This window comes from Bufo gargarizans, chromosome 2 (genome assembly GCF_014858855.1).
Source record: "Bufo gargarizans isolate SCDJY-AF-19 chromosome 2, ASM1485885v1, whole genome shotgun sequence".
NCBI classification, from domain to species: domain Eukaryota; kingdom Metazoa; phylum Chordata; class Amphibia; order Anura; family Bufonidae; genus Bufo; species Bufo gargarizans.
In genome coordinates this window covers 125,640,501-125,664,952 of record NC_058081.1, presented here as the reverse complement: position 1 = coordinate 125,664,952, position 24,452 = coordinate 125,640,501, and the positions used below count along the sequence as shown (strand labels likewise).

The 24,452-nt window shown below is 43.5% G+C and overlaps 1 protein-coding gene across 1 annotated transcript in view; it reads right to left on the bottom strand.

The window, feature by feature from the left end:
• AGBL1 (AGBL carboxypeptidase 1) overlaps positions 1–24,452 on the bottom strand; it is a 1,106,789-nt gene that overhangs the window by 1,010,376 nt on the left and 71,961 nt on the right. Inside the window, exon 4 of the mRNA XM_044279459.1 lies at positions 21,756–21,887. Coding sequence (XP_044135394.1) covers positions 21,756–21,887 — 132 coding nt within the window. The remainder of the gene's footprint in view (positions 1–21,755; positions 21,888–24,452) is intronic.

The following is a 24,452-nucleotide window of genomic DNA, read 5'->3' as shown; positions in this document are numbered from 1 at the left end:
CTCAAATTTAAATCCCTCTAAATCTCTCGTTACCCACCGCTGTACTGTTGTTGCTGGGCAAGATATTTAGTGTCCGTCAAAGCACATTTTTTGTTCTGGGTTGAAGTACAATTCCCAATTTAGCAATTTCATAATTTAGTGGTTTCTGCTATATCAGAGCTATTTGAAATCTATCCCTAAAAGGGTATATAATATTGAAGGTGCACATAGGGTCATTCAGAATAACTTCACACACACCCGCTACTGTGTATTTCCAAGTCTAATTCTGTCACTAAACCCATACCTGTCACCCAGCGCCTAAATACTAGGCCTCAAATTTAAATCCCTCTAAATCTCTCGTTACCGCTGTACTGTTGTTGCTGGGCAAGATATTTAGTGTCCGTCAAAGCACATTTTTTGTTCTGGGTTGAAGTACAATTCCCAATTTAGCAATTTCATAATTTAGTGGTTTCTGCTATATCAGAGCTATTTGAAATCTATCCCTAAAAGGGTATATAATATTGAAGGTGCACATTGGGTCATTCAGAATAACTTCACACACACGCTTCTGTGCATTTCCAAGTCTAATTCTGTCACTAAATCCATACCGGTGACCCAGCGCCTAAATACTAGGCCTCAAATTTAAATCCCTCTAAATCTCTCGTTACCCACCGCTGTACTGTTGTTGCTGGGCAAGATATTTAGTGTCCGTCAAAGCACATTTTTTGTTCTGGGTTGAAGTACAATTCCCAATTTAGCAATTTCATAATTTAGTGGTTTCTGCTATATCAGAGCTATTTGAAATCTATCCCTAAAAGGGTATATAATATTGAAGGTGCACATAGGGTCATTCAGAATAACTTCACACACACCCGCTACTGTGTATTTCCAAGTCTAATTCTGTCACTAAACCCATACCTGTCACCCAGCGCCTAAATACTAGGCCTCAAATTTAAATCCCTCTAAATCTCTCGTTACCGCTGTACTGTTGTTGCTGGGCAAGATATTTAGTGTCCGTCAAAGCACATTTTTTGTTCTGGGTTGAAGTACAATTCCCAATTTAGCAATTTCATAATTTAGTGGTTTCTGCTATATCAGAGCTATTTGAAATCTATCCCTAAAAGGGTATATAATATTGAAGGTGCACATTGGGTCATTCAGAATAACTTCACACACACGCTTCTGTGCATTTCCAAGTCTAATTCTGTCACTAAATCCATACCGGTGACCCAGCGCCTAAATACTAGGCCTCAAATTTAAATCCCTCTAAATCTCTCGTTACCCACCGCTGTACTGTTGTTGCTGGGCAAGATATTTAGTGTCCGTCAAAGCACATTTTTTGTTCTGGGTTGAAGTACAATTCCCAATTTAGCAATTTCATAATTTAGTGGTTTCTGCTATATCAGAGCTATTTGAAATCTATCCCTAAAAGGGTATATAATATTGAAGGTGCACATTGGGTCATTCAGAATAACTTCACACACACGCTTCTGTGCATTTCCAAGTCTAATTCTGTCACTAAATCCATACCGGTGACCCAGCGCCTAAATACTAGGCCTCAAATTTAAATCCCTCTAAATCTCTCGTTACCCACCGCTGTACTGTTGTTGCTGGGCAAGATATTTAGTGTCCGTCAAAGCACATTTTTTGTTCTGGGTTGAAGTACAATTCCCAATTTAGCAATTTCATAATTTAGTGGTTTCTGCTATATCAGAGCTATTTGAAATCTATCCCTAAAAGGGTATATAATATTGAAGGTGCACATAGGGTCATTCAGAATAACTTCACACACACGCTTCTGTGCATTTCCAAGTCTAATTCTGTCACTAAATCCATACCGGTGACCCAGCGCCTAAATACTAGGCCTCAAATTTAAATCCCTCTAAATCTCTCGTTACCCACCGCTGTACTGTTGTTGCTGGGCAAGATATTTAGTGTCCGTCAAAGCACATTTTTTGTTCTGGGTTGAAGTACAATTCCCAATTTAGCAATTTCATAATTTAGTGGTTTCTGCTATATCAGAGCTATTTGAAATCTATCCCTAAAAGGGTATATAATATTGAAGGTGCACATAGGGTCATTCAGAATAACTTCACACACACGCTTCTGTGCATTTCCAAGTCTAATTCTGTCACTAAATCCATACCGGTGACCCAGCGCCTAAATACTAGGCCTCAAATTTAAATCCCTCTAAATCTCTCGTTACCCACCGCTGTACTGTTGTTGCTGGGCAAGATATTTAGTGTCCGTCAAAGCACATTTTTTGTTCTGGGTTGAAGTACAATTCCCAATTTAGCAAGTTCATAATTTAGTGGTTTCTGCTATATCAGAGCTATTTGAAATCTATCCCTAAAAGGGTATATAATATTGAAGGTGCACATAGGGTCATTCAGAATAACTTCACACACACGCTTCTGTGCATTTCCAAGTCTAATTCTGTCACTAAATCCATACCGGTGACCCAGCGCCTAAATACTAGGCCTCAAATTTATATCCCTCTAAATCTCTCGTTACCGCTGTACTGTTGTTGCTGGGCAAGATATTTAGTGCCCGTCAAAGCACATTTTTTGTTCTGGGTTGAAGTACAATTCCCAATTTAGCAATTTCATAATTTAGTGGTTCCTGCTATATCAGAGCTATTTGAAATCTATCCCAAAAAGGGTATATAATATTCAAGGTGCACATTGGGTCATTCAGAATAACTTCACACACACGCTTCTGTGCATTTCCAAGTCTAATTCTGTCACTAAATCCATACCGGTCACCCAGCGCCTAAATACTAGGCCTCAAATTTATATCCCGCTGAATTTGAATACAATACATTGGGCCAAATAATATATTTGTTGTTGTGGTGAACCATAACAATGAGAAAAACATCTAGTAAGGGACGCGGACGTGGACATGGTCGTGGTGGTGTTAGTGGACCCTCTGGTGCTGGGAGAGGACGTGGCCGTTCTGCCACATCCACACGTCCTAGTGTACCAACTACCTCAGGTCCCAGTAGCCGCCAGAATTTACAGCGATATATGGTGGGGCCCAATGCCGTTCTAAGGATGGTAAGGCCTGAGCAGGTACAGGCATTAGTCAATTGGGTGGCCGACAGTGGATCCAGCACGTTCACATTATCTCCCACCCAGTCTTCTGCAGAAAGCGCACAGATGGCGCCTGAAAACCAACCCCATCAGTCTGTCACATCACCCCCATGCATACCAGGGAAACTGTCTCAGCCTCAAGTTATGCAGCAGTCTCTTATGCTGTTTGAAGACTCCGCTGGCAGGGTTTCCCAAGGGCATCCACCTAGCCCTTCCCCAGCGGTGAAAGACATAGAATGCACTGACGCACAACCACTTATGTTTCCTGATGATGAGGACATGGGAATACCACCTCAGCATGTCTCTGATGATGACGAAACACAGGTGCCAACTGCTGCGTCTTTCTGCAGTGTGCAGACTGAACAGGAGGTCAGGGATCAAGACTGGGTGGAAGACGATGCAGGGGACGATGAGGTCCTAGACCCCACATGGAATGAAGGTCGTGCCACTGACTTTCACAGTTCGGAGGAAGAGGCAGTGGTGAGACCGAGCCAACAGCGTAGCAAAAGAGGGAGCAGTGGGCAAAAGCAGAACACCCGCCGCCAAGAGACTCCGCCTGCTACTGACCGCCGCCATCTGGGACCGAGCACCCCAAAGGCAGCTTCAAGGAGTTCCCTGGCATGGCACTTCTTCAAACAATGTGCTGACGACAAGACCCGAGTGGTTTGCACGCTGTGCCATCAGAGCCTGAAGCGAGGCATTAACGTTCTGAACCTGAGCACAACCTGCATGACCAGGCACCTGCATGCAAAGCATGAACTGCAGTGGAGTAAACACCTTAAAACCAAGGAAGTCACTCAGGCTCCCCCTGCTACCTCTTCTGCTGCTGCCGCCTCGGCCTATTCTGCTGCTGCCGCCTCGGCCTCTTCCTCCGCCTCTGGAGGAACGTTGGCACCTGCCGCCCAGCAAACAGGGGATGTACCACCAACACCACCACCACCACCTCCGTCACCAAGCGTCTCAACCATGTCACACGCCAGCGTTCAGCTCTCCATCTCACAAACATTTGATAGAAAGCGTAAATTCCCACCTAGCCACCCTCGATCCCTGGCCCTGAATGCCAGCATTTCTAAACTACTGGCCTATGAAATGCTGTCATTTAGGCTGGTGGACACAGACAGCTTCAAACAGCTCATGTCGCTTGCTGTCCCACAGTATGTTGTTCCCAGCCGGCACTACTTCTCCAAGAGAGCCGTGCCTTCCCTGCACAACCAAGTATCCGATAAAATCAAGTGTGCACTGCGCAACGCCATCTGTAGCAAGGTCCACCTAACCACAGATACGTGGACCAGTAAGCACGGCCAGGGACGCTATATCTCCCTAACTGCACACTGGGTAAATGTAGTGGCAGCTGGGCCCCAGGCGGAGAGCTGTTTGGCGCACGTCCTGCCGCCGCCAAGGATCGCAGGGCAACATTCTTTGCCTCCTGTTGCCACCTCCTCCTTCTCGGCTTCCTCCTCCTCTTCTTCCACCTGCTCATCCAGTCAGCCACACACCTTCACCACCAACTTCAGCACAGCCCGGGGTAAACGTCAGCAGGCCATTCTGAAACTCATATGTTTGGGGGACAGGCCCCACACCGCACAGGAGTTGTGGCGGGGTATTGAACAACAGACCGACGAGTGGTTGCTGCCGGTGAGCCTCAAGCCCGGCCTGGTGGTGTGTGATAATGGGCGAAATCTCGTTGCAGCTCTGGGACTAGCCAATTTGACGCACATCCCTTGCTTGGCGCATGTGCTGAATTTGGTGGTGCAGAAGTTCATTCACAACTACCCCGACATGTCAGAGCTGCTGCATAAAGTGCGGGCCGTCTGTTCGCGCTTCCGGCGTTCACATCCTGCCGCTGCTCGCCTGTCTGCGCTACAGCGTAACTTCGGCCTTCCCGCTCACCGCCTCATATGCGACGTGCCCACCAGGTGGAACTCCACCTTGCACATGCTGGACAGACTGTGCGAGCAGCAGCAGGCCATAGTGGAGTTTCAGCTGCAGCACGCACGGGTCAGTCGCACTACAGAACAGCACCACTTCACCACCAATGACTGGGCCTCCATGCGAGACCTGTGTGCCCTGTTGCGCTGTTTCGAGTACTCCACCAACATGGCCAGTGGCGATGACACCGTTATCAGCGTTACAATACCACTTCTATGTCTCCTTGAGAAAACACTTAGGGCGATGATGGAACAGGAGGTGGCCCAGGAGGAGGAGGAGGAGGATGAGGAAGAGGGGTCATTTTTAGCACTTTCAGGCCAGTCTCTTCGAAGTGACTCAGAGGGAGGTTTTTGGCAACAGCAGAGGCCAGGTACAAATGTGGCCAGCCAGGGCCCACTACTGGAGGACGAGGAGGACGAGGATGAGGAGGAGGTGGAGGAGGATGAGGATGAAGCATGGTCACAGCGGGGTGGCACCCAACGCAGCTCGGGTCCATCACTGGTGCGTGGCTGGGGGGAAAGGCAGGACGATGACGATACGCCTCCCACAGAGGACAGCTTGTCCTTACCCCTGGGCAGCCTGGCACACATGAGCGACTACATGCTGCAGTGCCTGCGCAACGACAGCAGAGTTGCCCACATTTTAACCTGTGCGGACTACTGGGTTGCCACCCTGCTGGATCCACGCTACAAAGACAATGTGCCCACCTTACTTCCTGCACTGGAGCGTGATAGGAAGATGCGCGAGTACAAGCGCACGTTGGTAGACGCGCTACTGAGAGCATTCCCAAATGTCACAGGGGAACAAGTGGAAGCCCAAGGCCAAGGCAGAGGAGGAGCAAGAGGTCGCCAAGGCAGCTGTGTCACGGCCAGCTCCTCTGAGGGCAGGGTTAGCATGGCAGAGATGTGGAAAACTTTTGTCAACACGCCACAGCTAACTGCACCACCACCTGATACGCAACGTGTTAGCAGGAGGCAACATTTCACTAACATGGTGGAACAGTACGTGTGCACACCCCTCCACGTACTGACTGATGGTTCGGCCCCATTCAACTTCTGGGTCTCTAAATTGTCCACGTGGCCAGAGCTAGCCTTTTATGCCTTGGAGGTGCTGGCCTGCCCGGCAGCCAGCGTTTTGTCTGAACGTGTATTCAGCACGGCAGGGGGCGTCATTACAGACAAACGCAGCCGCCTGTCTACAGCCAATGTGGACAAGCTGACGTTCATAAAAATGAACCAGGCATGGATCCCACAGGACCTGTCCGTCCCTTGTCCAGATTAGACATTAACTACCTCCCCATAACCATATATTATTGGACTCCAGGGCACTTCCTCATTCAATCCTATTTTTATTTTCATTTTACCATTATATTGCGATGCTACCCAAAGTTGAATGAACCTCTCCTCTGCCTGTGTGCTAGGCCTAAATATATGCCAATGGACTGTTGCAGTGGTGGCTGACATGAAGCCTGATTCTCTGCTATGACATGCAGACTAATTCTCTGCTGACATGAAGCCAGATTGTCTGTTACGGGACCTCTCTCCTCTGCCTGGGTGCTGGGCCTAAATTTATGACAATGGACTGTTGCAGTGGTGGCTGACGTGAAGCCTGATTCTCTGCTATGACATGCAGACTGATTCTCTGCTGTCATGAAGCCAGATTGTCTGTTACGGGACCTTTCTCCTCTACCTGGGTTCTGGGCCTAAATTTATGAAAATTGACTCTTACAGTGGTGGGTGACGTGAAGCCTGATTCTCTGCTATGATATGAAGACTGATTCTCTGCTGACATGAAGCCAGATTCTCTGTTACGGGACCTCTCTCCTCTGCCTGGGTGCTGGGCCTAAATTTATGACAATGGACTGTTGCAGTGGTGGCTGACGTGAAGCCTGATTCTCTGCTATGACATGCAGACTGATTCTCTGCTGACATGAAGCCAGATTCTCTGTTACGGGACCTCTCTCCTCTGCCTGTGTGTGTGCTGGGCCTAAATATATGCCAATGGACTGTTGCAGTGGTGGCTGACGTGAAGCCTCATTCTCTGCTATGACATGCAGACTAATTCTCTGCTGACATGAAGACAGATTCTCTGTTACGGGACCTCTCTCCTCTGCCTGGGTGCCGGGGCCTAAATATCTGAGAATGGACTGTTCCAGTGGTGGGTGACGGGAAGCCAGATTCTCTGCTATGGAACCTCTCTCCAATTGATTTTGGTTAATTTTTATTTATTTAATTTTTATTTTAATTCATTTCCCTATCCACATTTGTTTGCAGGGGATTTACCTACATGTTGCTGCCTTTTGCAGCCCTCTAGCTCTTTCCTGGGCTGTTTTACAGCCTTTTTAGTGCCGAAAAGTTCGGGTCCCCATTGACTTCAATGGGGTTCGGGTTCGGGACGAAGTTCGGATCGGGTTCGGATCCCGAACCCGAACATTTCCGGGATGTTCGGCCGAACTTCTCGAACCCGAACATCCAGGTGTTCGCTCAACTCTAGTCATGACTTTAGATGGGAAAAATGATGAATATTCTAAAAAACAAATATATAGCACTATTACGAATATATTTGTTTTTTGAATATTCGTAATATTCTCAAACAAGAATATATAGCAATATAGCGAATATTCGAAAAAAAATGAATATAGAGCAATTTAGCTAATGTAGTGCTATAATCTACTTTGTCTAATAGTTGTAATTTTTTTTCTCATCTGAAGTTCAGATTGGAAAAAAATTACAACTATTAAAAAAAAAAGATTATAGCACTATATTAGCGATATTGCTATATATTCTTGTTTTAGGATATTACAAATATACAGTCAGGTCCATAAATATTGGGACATCAACACAATTCTAACATTTTTGGCTCTATACACCAACACAATAGATTTGAAATGAAACAAGATGTGCTTTAACTGCAGACTGTCAGCTTTAATTTGAGGGTATTTACATCCAAATCAGATGAACGGTGTAGGAATTACAACAGTTTGCATTTGTGCCTCCCACTTGTTAAGGAACCAAAAGTAATGGGACAGAATAATATTTATAAATCCAACTTTCACTTTTTAATACTTGGTTGCAAATCCTTTGCAGTCAATTACAGCCTGAAGTCTGGAACGCATAGACATCACCAGATGCTGGCTTTCATCCCTGGTGATGCTCTGCCAGGCCTCTACTGCAACTGTCTTCAGTTCCTGCTTGTTCTTGAGGCATTTTCCCTTCTGTTTTGTCTTCAGCAAGTGAAATGCATTCTCAATCGGATTCAGGGCAGGTGATTGACTTGGCCATTGCAGAACATTCCACTTCTTTCCCTTAAAAAACTCTTTGGTTGCTTTTGCAGTATGCTTTGGGTCATTGTCCATCTGCACTGTAAAGCGCCGTCCAATGAGTTCGGAATCATTTTGCTGAATATGAGCAGATAATATTGCGCGAAACACTTCAGAATTCATCCTGCTGCTTTTGTCAGCAGTCACATCATCAATAAATACAAGAGAACCAGTTCCATTGGCAGCCCACGCCATGACACTACCACCACCATGCTTCACTGATAAGGTGGTATGCTTAGGATCATGAGCAGTTCTTTTCCTTCTCCATACTCTTCTCTTCCCATCACTCTGGTACACGTTGATCTTGGTCTCATCTGTCCATAGGATGTTGTTCCAGAACTGTGAAGGCTTTTTTAGATGTCATTTGGCAAACTCTAATCTGGCCTTCCTGTTTTTGAGGCTCACCAATGGTTTACATCTTATGGTGAACCCTCTGTATTCACTCTGGTGAAGTCTTCTCTTGATTGTTGACTTTGACACACATACACCTACCTCCTGGAGAGTGTTCTTGATCTGGCCAACTGTTGTGAAGAATTCTTCGGTCATCCACCACAATTGTTTTTCGTGGTCTTCCGGGTCTTTGGGTGTTGGGGAGCGTACTGATGCGTTCCTTCTTTTTAAGAATGTTCCAAACAGTTGTTTTGGCCACGCCTAATGTTTTTGCTATCTCTCTGATGGGTTTGTTTTGTTTTTTTTCAGCCTAATGATGGCTTGCTTCACTGATGGTAACAGTTCTTTGGATCTCATCTTGAGAGTTGACCGCAATAGAATCCAAATGCAAATAGCACACTTGAAATGAACTCTGGACCTTTTATCTGCTCATTGCATTTGGGACAATGAGGGAATAACACACACCTGGCCATGGAACAGCTGAGAAGCCAATTGTCCCATTACTTTTGGTTCCTTAACAAGTGGGAGGCACATATGCAAACTGTTGTAATTCCTACACCGTTCACCTGCTTTCGATGTAAATACCTTCAAATTAAAGCTGACAGTCTGCAGTTAAAGCACATCGTGTTTGTTTCATTTCAAATCCGGTGTGGTGGTGTATAGAGCCAAAAATGTTAGAATTGTGTCGATGTTCCAATATTTATGGACCTGACTGTATATCACTATATTCTAAATATTCGCAAATTCTCGAAGTGCCTATATTTGCGATAAAAATCCGTAATTCAAATATTCGTGATCAATAGGGGTCCTGGGTTCAAATCAGATCAAGGACAACATTTGCATGGAGTTTGTATATTCTGCCTGTGTTTGCGTGGGTTTCCTCCAAGTACTCTGGTTTCCTCCAAAAGACATACTGATAGGGAACATAGATTGTGTTCTCCATTGGAGACAGCAAGCAATGATAATGTCTGTAACGTGCTATATAAGTGAGTAACATAAAAAATAATAATAATCCAAGACCATGTGCAAATTACATGATGATAATAGAGAGGGGAGAGGTGGACAATCAGGGGGCTTTGTGTTGAATTTGACAATTTCCAAAGTAATTTAGGAAAGGTAATCATTTCTTGCCAGGATGTCTACTGATCCTCAGAATGAAGGGGGGCCACATCATTCATTAAATGCTTTGGCTGTTTACAGATTATCTCTTCTCCGAAATGTTCCTACCCTCCCACTATGCAAGGAACTGCAATTCAGCCCCATCCACTTAAATGGAAATGCGTCGCACCTACCTGCAAAACACTTGCACAGTAGCCCATAAAGGCAAATGGGCTTTTGTTCAAGTGATCATTATGGGTGTCAGAGGCTGGATCCCCACACTGTAGTGATAAATGCCATTGCTACTTATTGTGGAAATAACCTTTTATATGTAGATAACTGTAAGCACATTAACATTCATTAAAAGCCAGAGAGCAATATATTCATTGCAGGAGCAATAACAACAGAGGGCGCTGTTAGCTGCTTCCATTTTGAATACATCGAAGCATGGATGGAACAGTTTTGACCCATCCAGAGCCTTTTTTACGTGCACACAGCTGCTAAAGCTATTATTTGGAAATGTCAGATGTGATGGCAGAAGATCAGGCTTTCAAGGACATGCACAGAGCTGGTGTAAGCTGACTAATGATGCTGCTCCTGTTGAAAGCCACCTCATTTGCAGGGGTGTATTTTAATGTAGCAATGCAAAAATAAAACTTGTGTACTGGTACAGAAGCATATTCATGCATTTACAAGACGAAGGCCATTGTATGCAGGCATTATAGGGCGTAATTGTAGCTTTATAAATTGGAGGATGAGGGAATCGGGATGGTATGTAACTAGTTTGCATAAAGAAAAAACATTTGGCTAGTTTGAATAATGTGACTGGCACCAACAATTGTTCTGATGCAATTTCTTTGTTGAAGTGCTCATTGTTATAATTGCAGTCTTTTGTCGTCTTTTTGTACCTGTACAGCGCATACACCGTCAGTATAAAGGTGTTATTTCACATCATATAAGTTCCTGCTAACTGCGTCCATAATTTACATTTCTAATTCTGCTTCAGTTTAGTCACTTGTTTTAGACATTGTCTCAACTTTTTTAGCATAGTTACTTAAAGGGGTATTCCCATCTTGGACATTGGGGGCCACCCGCACCTACTTAGAATGGAGCCCGCAAAGTGCTGGAAGTTGCACTGCGCATGTGCGGCTGCCCTCCATTTATTCCTAGGGGAGCTCCAGAAATAGCCAAGCAATGGCTCTGCTATTCGCATAAGGCGGATAGAAGTGAACGGAGAGGTGGCCGCACTTGGGCTGTTAACGTTCCATTCATTTTAATTAGACTTTCACCGTTTGGCTATTTTCTGCGCCTCCATAGGAATAAATGGAAGGCTGCTGCGCATGCGTCGTGCACCCTCCGGAACCTGGCATTCTCCATTCTAAGTATAGGTGTGGGTCCTAGAGTTGGGACCTGCACTCATCAGATATTGGAGGCATATCCTAGTGATATGCCTCCAATGTCCCATATGGGAGTAACCCTTTAAATTCATGTTATGTTTAATTCTGATGTTTTCATTATGTCTAATGAGAGCTCTGTACATACACGTATATACCATAACTTACTGTCTGAAGGCAGCCATACACTTTCAAAACTGCCAGCCAACGGCTATGTCTCTCGACTCCCTCAATTACATACACGCCTAGCCAGGGGCCTAGTTAAAGGCTCATAGGCCCTTGTGCCTGCCCTCAGTGCTTTGTGGCCAGGGGGCAGGGAAGCACAAACCTTTGTGCTGACCAAGGCAAAAATTGAAACGGCACCCCCCCATGTCATATTCTTGACCTAACCCCTTCCCTTCAGCCAGAGGTGTAACTGGACCAGCATGCACTTTCTAGAATACCAGTGTCTTCTTATGCAGCACGAGGGTCTTCGGGCCCCCTCAGGCTCCTGGGCCCAGTAGCGACTGCTACCTCTGCACCCCCTATAGCTACTCCCCTGCACCTAGCCCAACCCAAGGCCTCATACACATTGCCCGCCCATGGCCGTATTGCAGCCCACAAACAGCGTCATCACTTGAATGGGCCTGCAATCCAGGAGGTCGCTGCAGAACAGAGGCACGGAACCCCATGGAAGCACCACGGAGTGCTTCCGTGAGGTTTCTGTCCATGCCTCCGCACTGCCAAAAAGTAGTGCGTGCGCTATTTTCTTTGCAGTGCAGACCGTCAGATGTGGTTTACCATTCTCAGCATGTTCGACCGATAATACAATAATCTGTATGGGGTCTAAGGCTGTGTTAACACAGGTAATTTCTTCTGTGGTTTTGCTGCTTTTTTGAACTGTTAGAATAACTGCATCAGCAAAAACATGGGTGGTCTTTAAAAACTGATGTTTTACCACTACATTACTAGCTGACAAGCTTTCAACAGAAGAAACCACAATCATCATCTGAGCAGAGAATTGAGGCTGATTACACAGCAGTAAAACCGCATGAGGTTTTTTTCCAGCGCAGTTTTTCTGATTAATGTAACTAAACCGCAACAAAAATGCCCTGTGTAAAACCAGCCAAATACAATATCCAGCTTCCACAATAACATGCATTAATATATTATCATATTATCTTATATTTTTTTCATTATTTTGACTGTTTTCCTGGCAGAAAGATTTAGACTTAAATTGTGTAGGATGGAGATGTTAGAGACTCAATAATGTGGCAAAGGCACAAGTACCATATGAATAGCTTTATGAAACCATAAGAGTTCTATGACCAGTCCCAAGGGCGTAGCGAGGGGTGCAATGCAGGACACGTGGGGGCTTTGAGGGGGCACAATACAAGTCCTCCCTTTGCACAGAGGAAGAGCCCTATGCAGCCAGAGAAAACCATGCAGTAGGCAGCACTAGATGGTAGAGGCCACCAGCATGATGCCGCTCTACTAGACTGCACAGTACGCAGCACCCATCCGATCAGCTGTTCTAAACTTCAGAACAGCTGATCATTTGCTGGTTAAGGCTGTCGCTGCCAACAGCTCTACCAAGCGTCAGATGCACAGCGTCCTGCTTCTACCTCTCCTCAGCTTCCACGGCTTCCTCAAGGCTCCACAACAAATAGCTACACAGTGTATCGTACACAACTTTTGGGACAATACTTTTTCAGTTTTAAATGCGTGTCTAATGAAAAAGGGGGATTTATTTATGTTTTCCTTGAACATTTCACCCCTTCCCGGGATGATTTACTGACACGCGCCGTACATTGGGGGGGGGGGGGTTGATTGTCGTACTGAATCTTTGCCTCGGGTGCAGGAAAGCCTAACCACACCTCTGACCTGTCCAGCAAATGCACATCCATTGCAGACTTGACACTAACTAACCGATTCAGCAAGAGCTGGCAAACTTGCCATGCAACACCCCTACAGGGACTCTGCCTACAGCAGAATAACTGTCTTAATGGGGGAAATCCTACTTAACTTAGGAACCTAAATAGTTAATCCAGAACAGTCCTTGCAAGTAGTATGGAACAGTATCTTGAGTTCACCGGGTAGCTGTTAACAGGGGAAGTAAGCAGGGTGAGAACCAGTGGGGACTGAACTAGAGATGAGAGAGTCAGTTCTACCGATTTGGAATTTGTGGGTTGGACAAATCAGAAAGTGAGAGAGACCCACACATAATATTGCTCTGAGTAAGACGTGCAAGCTAGTTCTTCCTAAAGGCCAAGAGTACAGAATGTACCTGTATCACACTTCTCTGGGTGAGACGTGCAAGCCAGTTCTCTTTCCAAAAAGAACAAAAGCACTTTCCGTTATGAAAAAGCATCGATTGAACAGTTGTAAACTACCACCAGGGGAAAATCTTATTATGAAAAAACACTGATACAGTTCAAGGCTACCATCAGATTTTCCCCAGGAGGTAGCCTTGAACTATAAAACCACAGCTTTTATTTTATAATAAGATTTCCCCTGCTGGTAGTCTCAAACTGTGCAATCAGTGCTATTTCATAAAGGAAAGCTGACTTGCATACCTCTGGGTTTCAGGGAAAGATATTCAAATTAGCTTTTTTTTCCAAAACAAAAAGAGTACTAAGCCTAAGCCAATTTGCATAGATGTTTCCTAAAAATGCAGATCAGCATTGGCTGGACTACAAGATTCTTCATGCTAGATGCTCTCCCTAACGTCAAAGACCAACCCCAAAGTTGTCAAGATAAATGAGCAGTGAGAAAAACTAAAAAATGCACAGAATGAATGAGTAGATGCAGGAACCGGATTAAAAAGTTAATAATTGGCAAAGAACAACCTGACAGCAGGAATTAAGTAGAGCAAATATCTTCCTGATTGTGGTTTCTTCACTGTTTACCTGCTTGCCGTTGATATTGCAGTGTAATTACAGTGGTGGTGTCCCAGTCAAGTCAATGACAGTGTAGACAGCGAGCAGGTAAATAGTGAAGAGAGCACAGCACTCGCATGAGTTCTGCATACCCTTCAAAGCACTGATTAGAGAAGGTGCCTGGAGTAGAACCCCTTCCCTCCACAGATCGGATTATGATGACCTATCCTAAGAAAACCAGAAATCCCCTTTAACATAATATTTAGATGTAGATATGCATGGATCTTTTTAAATTTTTACATAATTTGGTGGCAACTCCTTAAGGGTTTATCTATTGCTATCACTGTGAAATAATGAAGGCTGCAGACTACAGGCCGAGCATCCTGCTATTCCCTAGTATGTGTTCTTTCCTTCTAGATATTTTTCCATTTCATCTTGGAAGGATTTCAGAGTCCTTATTAGATGCTCTGAAAATGTCACAGTGCATTAAGAGAAAGATCCTGATGATATTTCCTCCACTTTGTCAAGTGTTTGCCAGACTTCTTTTCTGCATGTAACTTTTAAAAATCAAGGAAGAGCTTACTTTAACAAAAGCAAATGGCTGAAAACAATTAGGGAAGCCCAGACCCACTTGGCCCTCTGTTAAGTGACACACATATGCCTTAAGACATCATTATAGGGCAGGCAGTGTGACACGAACAGCTGACAAGCATAATTGGTCATTCTTTAAATATTCCTGCTGGCCTCATCTGATTGTGCACACACCGCTTGGCTCTGTAGATCATTCAACACTTTCTGATACCACTTTATGAGATCCATCATTATGTAACTTTAGTAAAGATATGCAGTGTCCCACTCAGTAATAGTAGTGGGCGCTTTAAACTTTGAAATGTTCATTTAATTTATTTCTGTATATACCTGTATTTCCTATTAACAAGCTGTTGTAGGTCATTACATCTATTCGCCCCTAGGTGGTGCTGGCACCACTTATACATATATATCCTGGGGTTTGCTAATAAAGTTTGTTGATGGAGAGAGTCATTGTGGTAGTGGTAGAGAAGGAAGGAAGCTAAGTTGAGCTGGTCAGTGGAGGAGCAGTACGAGCCTAGTCCACCATGTAGCTGCCATATTAGCCTCTTGGCTCTGGCCAAACCAAGAGAGCACATAGAACCAGAACTACATATCAGCAGCATAACACAGACCAGTGAGTCTACGTCTGGTATAGAGAAAGTCTAGTGGAAATTAGAGCTAAACTAGCCAAGGACTTCACAAGCAACAGTGACCAGGAGGAATCTAAAAGTACCTAGACACAACCAGATGATTGATGCGCAAAAGTATCCTTCACCACATGCCTCTATGAACATAGTGGACCATAATTCTTCAGTGAGCATCCTTTCCAAAGAATGGAGCAGAAGACTGATGCCTGCCATTAGGGAGCCGCCCTGTGGATTGCTACTGACTAGTAAGAACTATTATTATATCCAGTACCTGAGGGCTAGAGTGTGGACCTAGTCTAGGCAGAGATATAGAAGCAAGGAAAACTCCTCAACTAACAATTGCTAAGCTTGTTATAAGGAATACAGCTGGATCAATATTCAGATTTATTGCTTTACCATATACATGAACTGTACTGACTAAGTGAAGAAGATGAATTGTTCAAGTAAAGTTCAACTGTTCTACTATAACCGACTCCTCATCTTTTCCACCATCAACCTTTGCACCTAATGGTGCTGGCGTCACGAACAACCGGGGTCCCAGCCTCCAAAGCACCTCTAAACACCTATACCATCAAGGACACCTCAACTACCATAAATGATCAGTCCTGTGGCAACCATATCAACAATAGTAAGACCATATCATCATGCCATAGCCTCCACGTGTCCTGCGCAGGACACGTGGAGGGTATGGCATGATGATATGGTCTTACTATTGTTGATATAGTTGCCACAGGACTGATAATTTATGGAATGTTTGGCCACTAATATGGCTTTCTAACTATTATACAATGTGTGTTTTGTCCCTTGGAGCATGATGAATTATGACAGGGTTTCCTAGTTTAGATGCTGCTAGCTCCATGGGCCTGCTTGGGCGTCTTTCTGTCCCATGTTCTTTGTAACCACCTGTATATCTAGATATTTATATGTGAATGTTTTTATTTAATTCATGATTGGTCATTTATAAACCTTCCGGTTGTTGCTATTGTTGGTTTTCTTGGCGGGGCATTGACCGGAGTTATTTGTTGGCCCTTATTTTTTTTTATAGGTGTTAATGATAAATCTTATTAGCATAGGTAACCACACCCACTTTACCAACCACATTACAAAACTGGACTGAGTGGTGTAAAAAGTTTGAAAATTTAGCGTGAGTGCAAAAAGTTGCAAAATAAGGCTTTTGCAACTTTTTAACGCCAGAATTCTGAAGTGAAAGAATGATAAATCAGGGCCATTGACTTGATTGATAAAGCTTAATAGTGCAGATAATAGTATTGCTGCTGATAAATGTATCCAGGTCTCTTCAGTCCACGCTACTGCATTCCATAACAGCGCATGTGTAGTGTCCAAAATCTGTACTATACTTCTTTGTGTGATCTGTCCCTAAGTGCCAGGGCTTCACTTTTTCCAAACTGCAAGAATTCAGCATTAGAGATGAACGAATTGAATCCAATGAAGTGGAATTCGATCCGAATTCGGGATAAATTTGATTCGCCGCAAAGCCATATTTCCTTGTGCTTTGTGGTAGCAAATCAATTTAACCAGAAATAGGGTAAAAAACAAAAAAAATAATCATACTTACCTCCTCCAATTGCTCTCGATGGGCCGGCCACCTCCATCTTGATTTAAGAACTCGGACGAAATCCTGTGCGTGGTGATGTATGACGTCACCATCTCTGGCTGCGCAAGATTTCGTGCTAGATCTTCAAGCAAGATGGTGGCTGCTTGCCTGTCGCAAGAAAATTAAGGTGGTAAGTATGATTTAAATTTTTTTTTTTAATTTTGCACTGTTTTTACTCTCAGATGCTGCGATCATGTAAGATCGCCACTCCCTGTCATTGCACCCGTTACTTACAAAAAATGCACTTCTCTCTAGTTAGCATACATACAAGAGTCCATACACATATACATGTGACTCACATAAGGCTCATCACATAAAAATCAATAATCTATATGACTAAGTGTAAGCAGACAGAATTCCATATATACAGTACAATTTTGATACATACATTAAAGAAGACCTGTCACTAGGGTTGAGCAACCCTGAACTGCAAAGAGCAACCCTGAACCCGTACTTTTTCACTGAAGTTCAGGTTCGGTGTTCGGGTGATTTTATTATTTTCTGTTATAACATGGTTATAACGGAAAATAATAGCATTCTTAACACAGAAGCGCTAAATAAAATGGCCATTGAGAGATTAAAAATAATTTTAAAAAAACTCACCTCATCCACTTGATCACGCAGCCGGTATCCTCTTTTTTCTGCAGGACCTGCAAAAGGACCTGTGGTGACATCATCAAAGGTCCTTCTAAATGAAGATAGAAGGCCCTGCATTGCAGGTCCTTTTGCAGGTTCGGCAGAAAGAAGAAAGAAGAGGATACCGGCTGAGCGATCAAGTGGATGAGATTCGTTTTTTTAATTATTTTTAACCCCTCAATGGCCATTTTATTTAGCATTATGTCTTAAAAATGATATTATTTTTTGTTATAACTATATTAGAACAGAAAATAATAAAGTGAAGCTAGGGTCCCCATTGACTTTAATGGGATCCAGGTTGAGGGTCAAATTCGGGTCCCAAACCCGAACTTTGACCTAAAGTTTAGCCAAACCCAGCAAACCCGAACTTCCATAGGTTCGCTCATCCCTACCTGTCACCTCTCCTGACATGTCTGTTTAAGTAAATACTTGAATGCAACTATCACTGAAACGCCAATACTCAAAGGTAAAGCTCAACCATGCTCCTTAATTACATTATAACTGAAAACATGGTAATTAAAATGTAACATTTAATCTGGTACCAATAAAAAAACATAACCAGACTGATCAAAAAATATGGGCCCATAACAATAAGGAAGGGAAAAAAAAAATATATAATAATAATAACTCATCAGGTAACAGAAGACACAGGGTAGTTGGCAGGCAAATCCTTTCCCTAATAGATCCTGATCCTAACTACAAGGAATTACCTTCATGGTAGGTGAACCCTGCACCAGAACCTTCGCTTGTTTCTACCCTACCAAACCCTATATTGCCCTGTCAATGGCAGCCTTGTGCACTATGAGATATTCCAAACCAGCTCTCATCTAACTGAGAACCAGTAAACCTCAAAGTCATTTTGCATCTGTTGGATGGCTTGGGTGGACCTGCACACCTAGATCAATATCATTAGAGAGACAAAAAGTTTTCTGATTGTCCTAACATAATATTCAATAACCTTTCTATACAGTTTTGTCATGTAAAAACTCATTTGCATAAACATAGGCTTATGGGAAAGACATGCAAATGAGCAGAATCTCTCACGAACAGCTCGCTCTATTAGTTGCATAGTGTTATAACAAGACTATTTACTCACAACAGCGAATAGTCTTGTCATAACACTATGCAACTAATAGAGGGCGATGTTCATAAGTCATTAAATTAAAGTGTTTTTGTGACAGTTATTTTGTAACTATTTTATTTCTCTAAATAGGGTGTATAATATAAAAAATAGACCCCACCCATGGTATTGAGCATCTACGCCTTCTAGTTACACCTGATGTTCACGCATGAGTAAGGGGGTGTGACCCCCGAAACGTTGCGCAAGAACTCGTGTGGTACAGCTCAGAGTCCTCTAAACAAAAAGTGCCTGTGAGCCATATATGTCTTTTATCAAGAAGAAGAAAGCTACAAATACGTTGAAGATACTTCTGAAGCGTGAGTAACTTTTTCCTCATACGCTTGATCATAATACCAATAAATGGTGGCTGAATTGTATGTGAGAAACTACAAGTATAGAGTCAAAGTGAGACTCGTTTGTCAGCCTATTATTTGCACACAGGGGAGTGCTTTGATTGAATATCAATAAAAACTACAAATTGTCCCACAAAAAAGGGCCCCCACACAGCTCCTTAGACATAACTATAAAAAGGTATCAGGTCAGTAGATTTTTGGGATTAAAACACAAAAAAATATATATAAATGTGGTATCGTCATAATCATACTGACCCAGAGAATGAAGGTAACTGGTCAGTCTTACCACAAAAAACAAAACCCTTAAAACTGCGGAATTAGTTTTTTTTTTCCAATTCCACCCGATTTGGAATTGTTTTCCAGCTTCCCACTGCATCATATGCAACAGTAAATGGTTCCATTAGAAAATACAATTTGTCCTGCAATAAAAAATGCCTCTGGAAAGGCAGGGAGTAAAAAACAAAAACAGAAAATCACAGTGTGCTGAAGGGGTTTAAAGGGGTTATCCAAGACTAACAAATGCTCCCCTATATGCCGGGCCCCTCACACTGAATTGTGGGTGACGCTAGGGAGGCTCATCCCCGTCCCAGCCTGTCATTAGCTGCTCCCCCGACACCGTGCATGGGGAGAGGCAGCTGCGGTGGTGCGAAAACCAGGAGCAGCACAGGGAGCGGGGAGCCAGGTAAGTAGATTCAATGTGAGGAGTTTGACATATGGGCGAGCATTTATTAGTCTCAGATAACCCTTTTAATCATGTTTTTATGTTAAATATATTTTTAAGACTTTTTTTTATTTTTCCATGTCAATATCTATATTTAAAAAATACTTATAAATAAAAAAAAACATATAATCCTGCAGTTTTCGCACTGTCTACTAAGGCTACTTTCACACCTGCGTTAGGTGCGGATCCGTCTGGTATCTGCACAGACGGATCCGCACCTATAAATGCAAACGCTGGTATCCGTTTAGTACGGGTCCGTCTGCATACACTTAGTAAAAAAAAAATCTAAGTCTAAGTCAAACGGATTCGTCCTGACTTACATTGAAAGTCAATGGGGGACGGATCCGTTTACAATTGCACCATATTGTGTCAATGTAAACGGAATCCGTCCTTATTGACTTACATTGTAAGTCACAACGTATCCGTTTGGCTCCTCATCGCCAGGCGGACACCAAAACGCTGCAAGCAGCGTTTTGGTGTCCGCCTCCAGGGCGGAATGGAGGCGGAACGGAGCCAAATTGATGCATTCTGAGCGGATCCTTATCCATTCAGAATGCATTGGGGCTAAACTGATCTGTTTTGGGCCACTTGTAAGAGCCTTGAAACTGATCTCACAGGTGGACCCAGAACTGGCAGTCTGGAAGTAGCCTTAGACTAATAATAGGCGACACTTCTTGGTCTGCACAGATTACTTTACTGCTGTTATCTCCTTATCACCACAGGCAGGATTAGAATGATAGAATTCAGCTACATGCTATACACTGCATATAGATAACACATGATCCACTATTCATAATAGATCACTGTCAAAGCTTATCTTCTCCCTCCTAAACCTGTCCCCGGGTCACAGAACATGGCTAGAAAACTATCCCATAGAAGCCCCTCAGGTCCTCTCCTGTCCACTGTGTCCCATGGTGCCTGCTGTAAAGCATCTCTTTAAAGGCTGTTAAGAACAGCTTAGGAAAGATGGCCGCCCCCATAATCATGTTCAGGAAATAGAATAAAAAAATGTGCAATCAGAAAATAAAAACATATTAGGAAAAAAATTGAAATATGTCACTATCTGGTTTTAGCTGACAGGAAATATTTTCACATTTGAAACATTCCCTTTAAATATATTACATCTCTACCTACAATACGTCAATTTGCTGCCTGGGTTTTTCACCGAAGCATTGCCCTTTCAAACAACGGCAGCCAAATAGTAGCCAATGTTTCATGTTGTGATGGAAGCTATTTAAAGGGGCTTTCCAGGAGTTCAATATTGATGGTGTCTCCTCAGGATAGGTCATCAATATCAGATCCATGGGGGTCCGACTCCCAGCAATCCACGGATCAGCAATTTGAAGAGGCCACGTGGCTTACCAAGCACAGTGCCACACATTGAATAGTGGCTGTGCTTGGTATTGCAGCTCAGGCCCATTCACTTGAATGGGACTGAGTTGCAACTAGGCCATGTGGCAATGAACATGACTTCACTGACCTAGGAATAGGAGACAACCTTGATAGGCGTGGGTGCCGGCAGTCAGACCCCCCACCGATTAGATACTGATGACCTATCCCGAGGATGGATCGTCAATATTCTCCCAAGGAAACCCATTTAAGATATCTATGACCTACTTGTGGGTCTAGATCCTCCTAATAGATTTTTGTGACTAACAACCCCAGATATAATATTAAGTATTACCTGCCCCTTTCTCATTTATGTGTAGAGCCACCGGTTACCAAGAATTCTTTAGATGTAGTCATGCTATGAAATGCAGGTTTGATATGTAATTGCAGTATATACTGTACTTGTATGCTTGTATAGTAAACTTCATTTAAAAGAGTGTGAAAGCAATAAACTGACTGGAAAACTCTGTGGTATTAACATCTGGGCAATTAAAATACCGCATGTCGTGATTGTGGATGTAGCACAAGCACATGTATGATTGTATTCTTCTTCAAACAGGGTAACTAGCAGTGGCAGCATCCATACCACATCTAATATTCACACTGCTCCAATACAGTGTATAAGACCAGCAAAGACATACATACCATTGGAAGCATAGATCTGAATAGCGTAAAGACAGGGGGTTATTTTATCAGATTTTGTCAGGTTTCTTCTTATTAAACTGAGGGTAACATCAGTAGCTTCCAGTTTCTGTGCTTTTTCTCCAAAGTTTACATCTGAAATGGAATAGGAAATTTAAAAATATATGCCATAACCCTCAGCTTTTATCATATGATGCTGATCTCTGCTATAACCACCCACTAGCTTTGCTTGCAGATCTCATACACAGTCATGTTACGTTATTATGACCACCAGATAATACCCAGAGTAACCACCATGAGCAGCACAGACAGCAGCTAGACGGGCTGGCAGAGACTCAATAAGGTTCTGGTAGGTTCTCACAGCTGCTGGAGGTCTCACCAATGCTCAATTGGATTTAAGTCTTGGGAATTAGGGGGCCAGGGTAGTACTTGAAAATCTTGGTCATGCTCTTCCTACCAGTGTTGGACATTTATAGCTGTGTGACATGTTGATTTGTCTTGCTGGAAGATCATATCTGCTCCAGGGAAGACAATCAGTATGTATGGGTGGACATGATCTGCAAGGATGGATTCATACCGAAATCAGTTGAGAATGCCTTCAACATGGATGAGTGGGCCCAGAGGATCGTTCCAGCAATGGTTGCAGGGTGTTTGTTCTATGATGTTTATTACCTGACACACCAACGTCCATCTATTTGATGAAGCAGAAAACATGACTCATCGGAGAAGGCAACCCTTTGCCCATCAGTGGAGGTCCAATTCCAATACTACCTTGAAGCCTTTTCTGTTGATGTAGAGGTGCAGTGACCATCCATGGGCTTTGGTGCCCCATCCACAGTAGGGTTTGCTGGACTGTACTTTTAGACACACATCTAATAGACCCCTGGTTTATTTTGGTGGTGAGTAGGGATGAGCATAAAACTTAATTCGAATACCGTATGGAGTGAGCGTTCCATACAGTATTAGAATGTATTGGCTCCGATGAGCCGAAGTTATTACTTCACGAAGTATCGCAAGACTTCGCATAATAACTTCATAAATTAATTTGTACTTTAATTTTTTTTCCCCAAACTCGGGTTCGGTTCATAGGAGCCAATGCATTCTAATACTATACGGAGCTCGCTCCGTACAGTATTGAAACAACGTTTTATGCAAATCGACTTCGGATGTTTCATCCGAAGTCGATTTGCTCATGCCTAGTGATGAGCTGCTCCACTGTAGTGTGTTGCTCTGCCCTCGCACACTTTCATACCTGACATTCACCTCTCACATCAATGGCTCATGTTGCTCCGCAGTTTCCATGTCGCTGATTCACAGTAAGGCCAACTGTCCACTCACGATACACTTTCACCACAGCGGCGTGCGAACAGTTCACAAACTGTGCTCTTTCAGAACTACTGCCACCCTTGTCCCAAAAGCCAATAGTCATCCCTTTTTGCAACTCCGATAAATCACCACTTTTAACCATGACAGTAACAACGGATATGTGACCTCTTCATGAGCTACGTGCTGCCGATGTCAAAAGTAGAAAGTGGTCATAATAATGTGACTCGACTGTGTATATTTTCTTGACATAACCATGAGATCAGCATTGTTGTCAAATGCAGAGTGAAGAAATAACATTTCTAGCATGTCAAGGGTCACTGTTCTAGACCTCATCACATAAGTATAAAGCATACATAAATCCCTATTAATATATGCCATGCCACAGGACAACATGGGTGTAAAACTGGCAAAGAGACAGAGAATAAGACTGAAATCATATTCACAAATCAAGATGTGCCATCAGTATTGAAACATAGGAGTCCCACTTCCACTTCCTCAACTGATCAGCTGAACAAAGGAGCTGCTCAATAAATGTGACTGAGCTGAAATACCAGGTGCAGCCCCAACAGTATGTATGGTGCTGTGCCCAGATAAACAACGGAGAGGGCATGGCGCTCACTGTTCTCTCTCTCTCTCCCCAAACATTACACCCTCTTATCTCATGCCCATGTTTAGAGTTTTCATTTTCATATCTTATTTTTTCAAACTTAAAGGGAACCTGTCACCATGAAAAGGCAGTCCAATCTGTGGCCAGCTGGTTACAGAATGAATGAGTCTTGAGGGAAAAACAAATACCCAGTAGAACATGTGATTTTCTCAAAACACACCCATGGTCCTACAGAGACTACATCCTACATCTCATGTTAAGGTACCCATTCTATTAACAGCATCCAGATGGACTTGTTGCCTATCTGAAAGCAGCCGTATAGGGGTTCTCCAGTATCTTAACAAATTTTGGCTGTCCCCCTCCACATCAGACCTGAGTCGTTACCTACCGAGTCCTGGCTCCTTTGGTCCACCGCTGCTTTCACTACATGCCAGTCTCACTGGTAAACTTCAGTTAGGTGAAGCCAACCACTTGGCATAGCAGTGATGTGTCTCCCAAGCAGAATGTGACCAAGTGACATGCCTGGCGGACACATCACCATTGTAGCCATTTAGTGGCTGGAGCAGCACATGTAACCCCCGTTTACAAGTGGGAACTGGCAAAGAACCAAAGAACAGTGTAGGGAGCAGTATTCTTTCCTCTACAGGTATGGTGGGGGGGGTAGTCTCTGGTAGCTGGGGCAATCCACACGAGTGAAAGCAAATTTGCCTAACAGGTTACAGTGGGTAATCTAAGGTTTAATGATCTAATGGCAATTGTTGCTATAC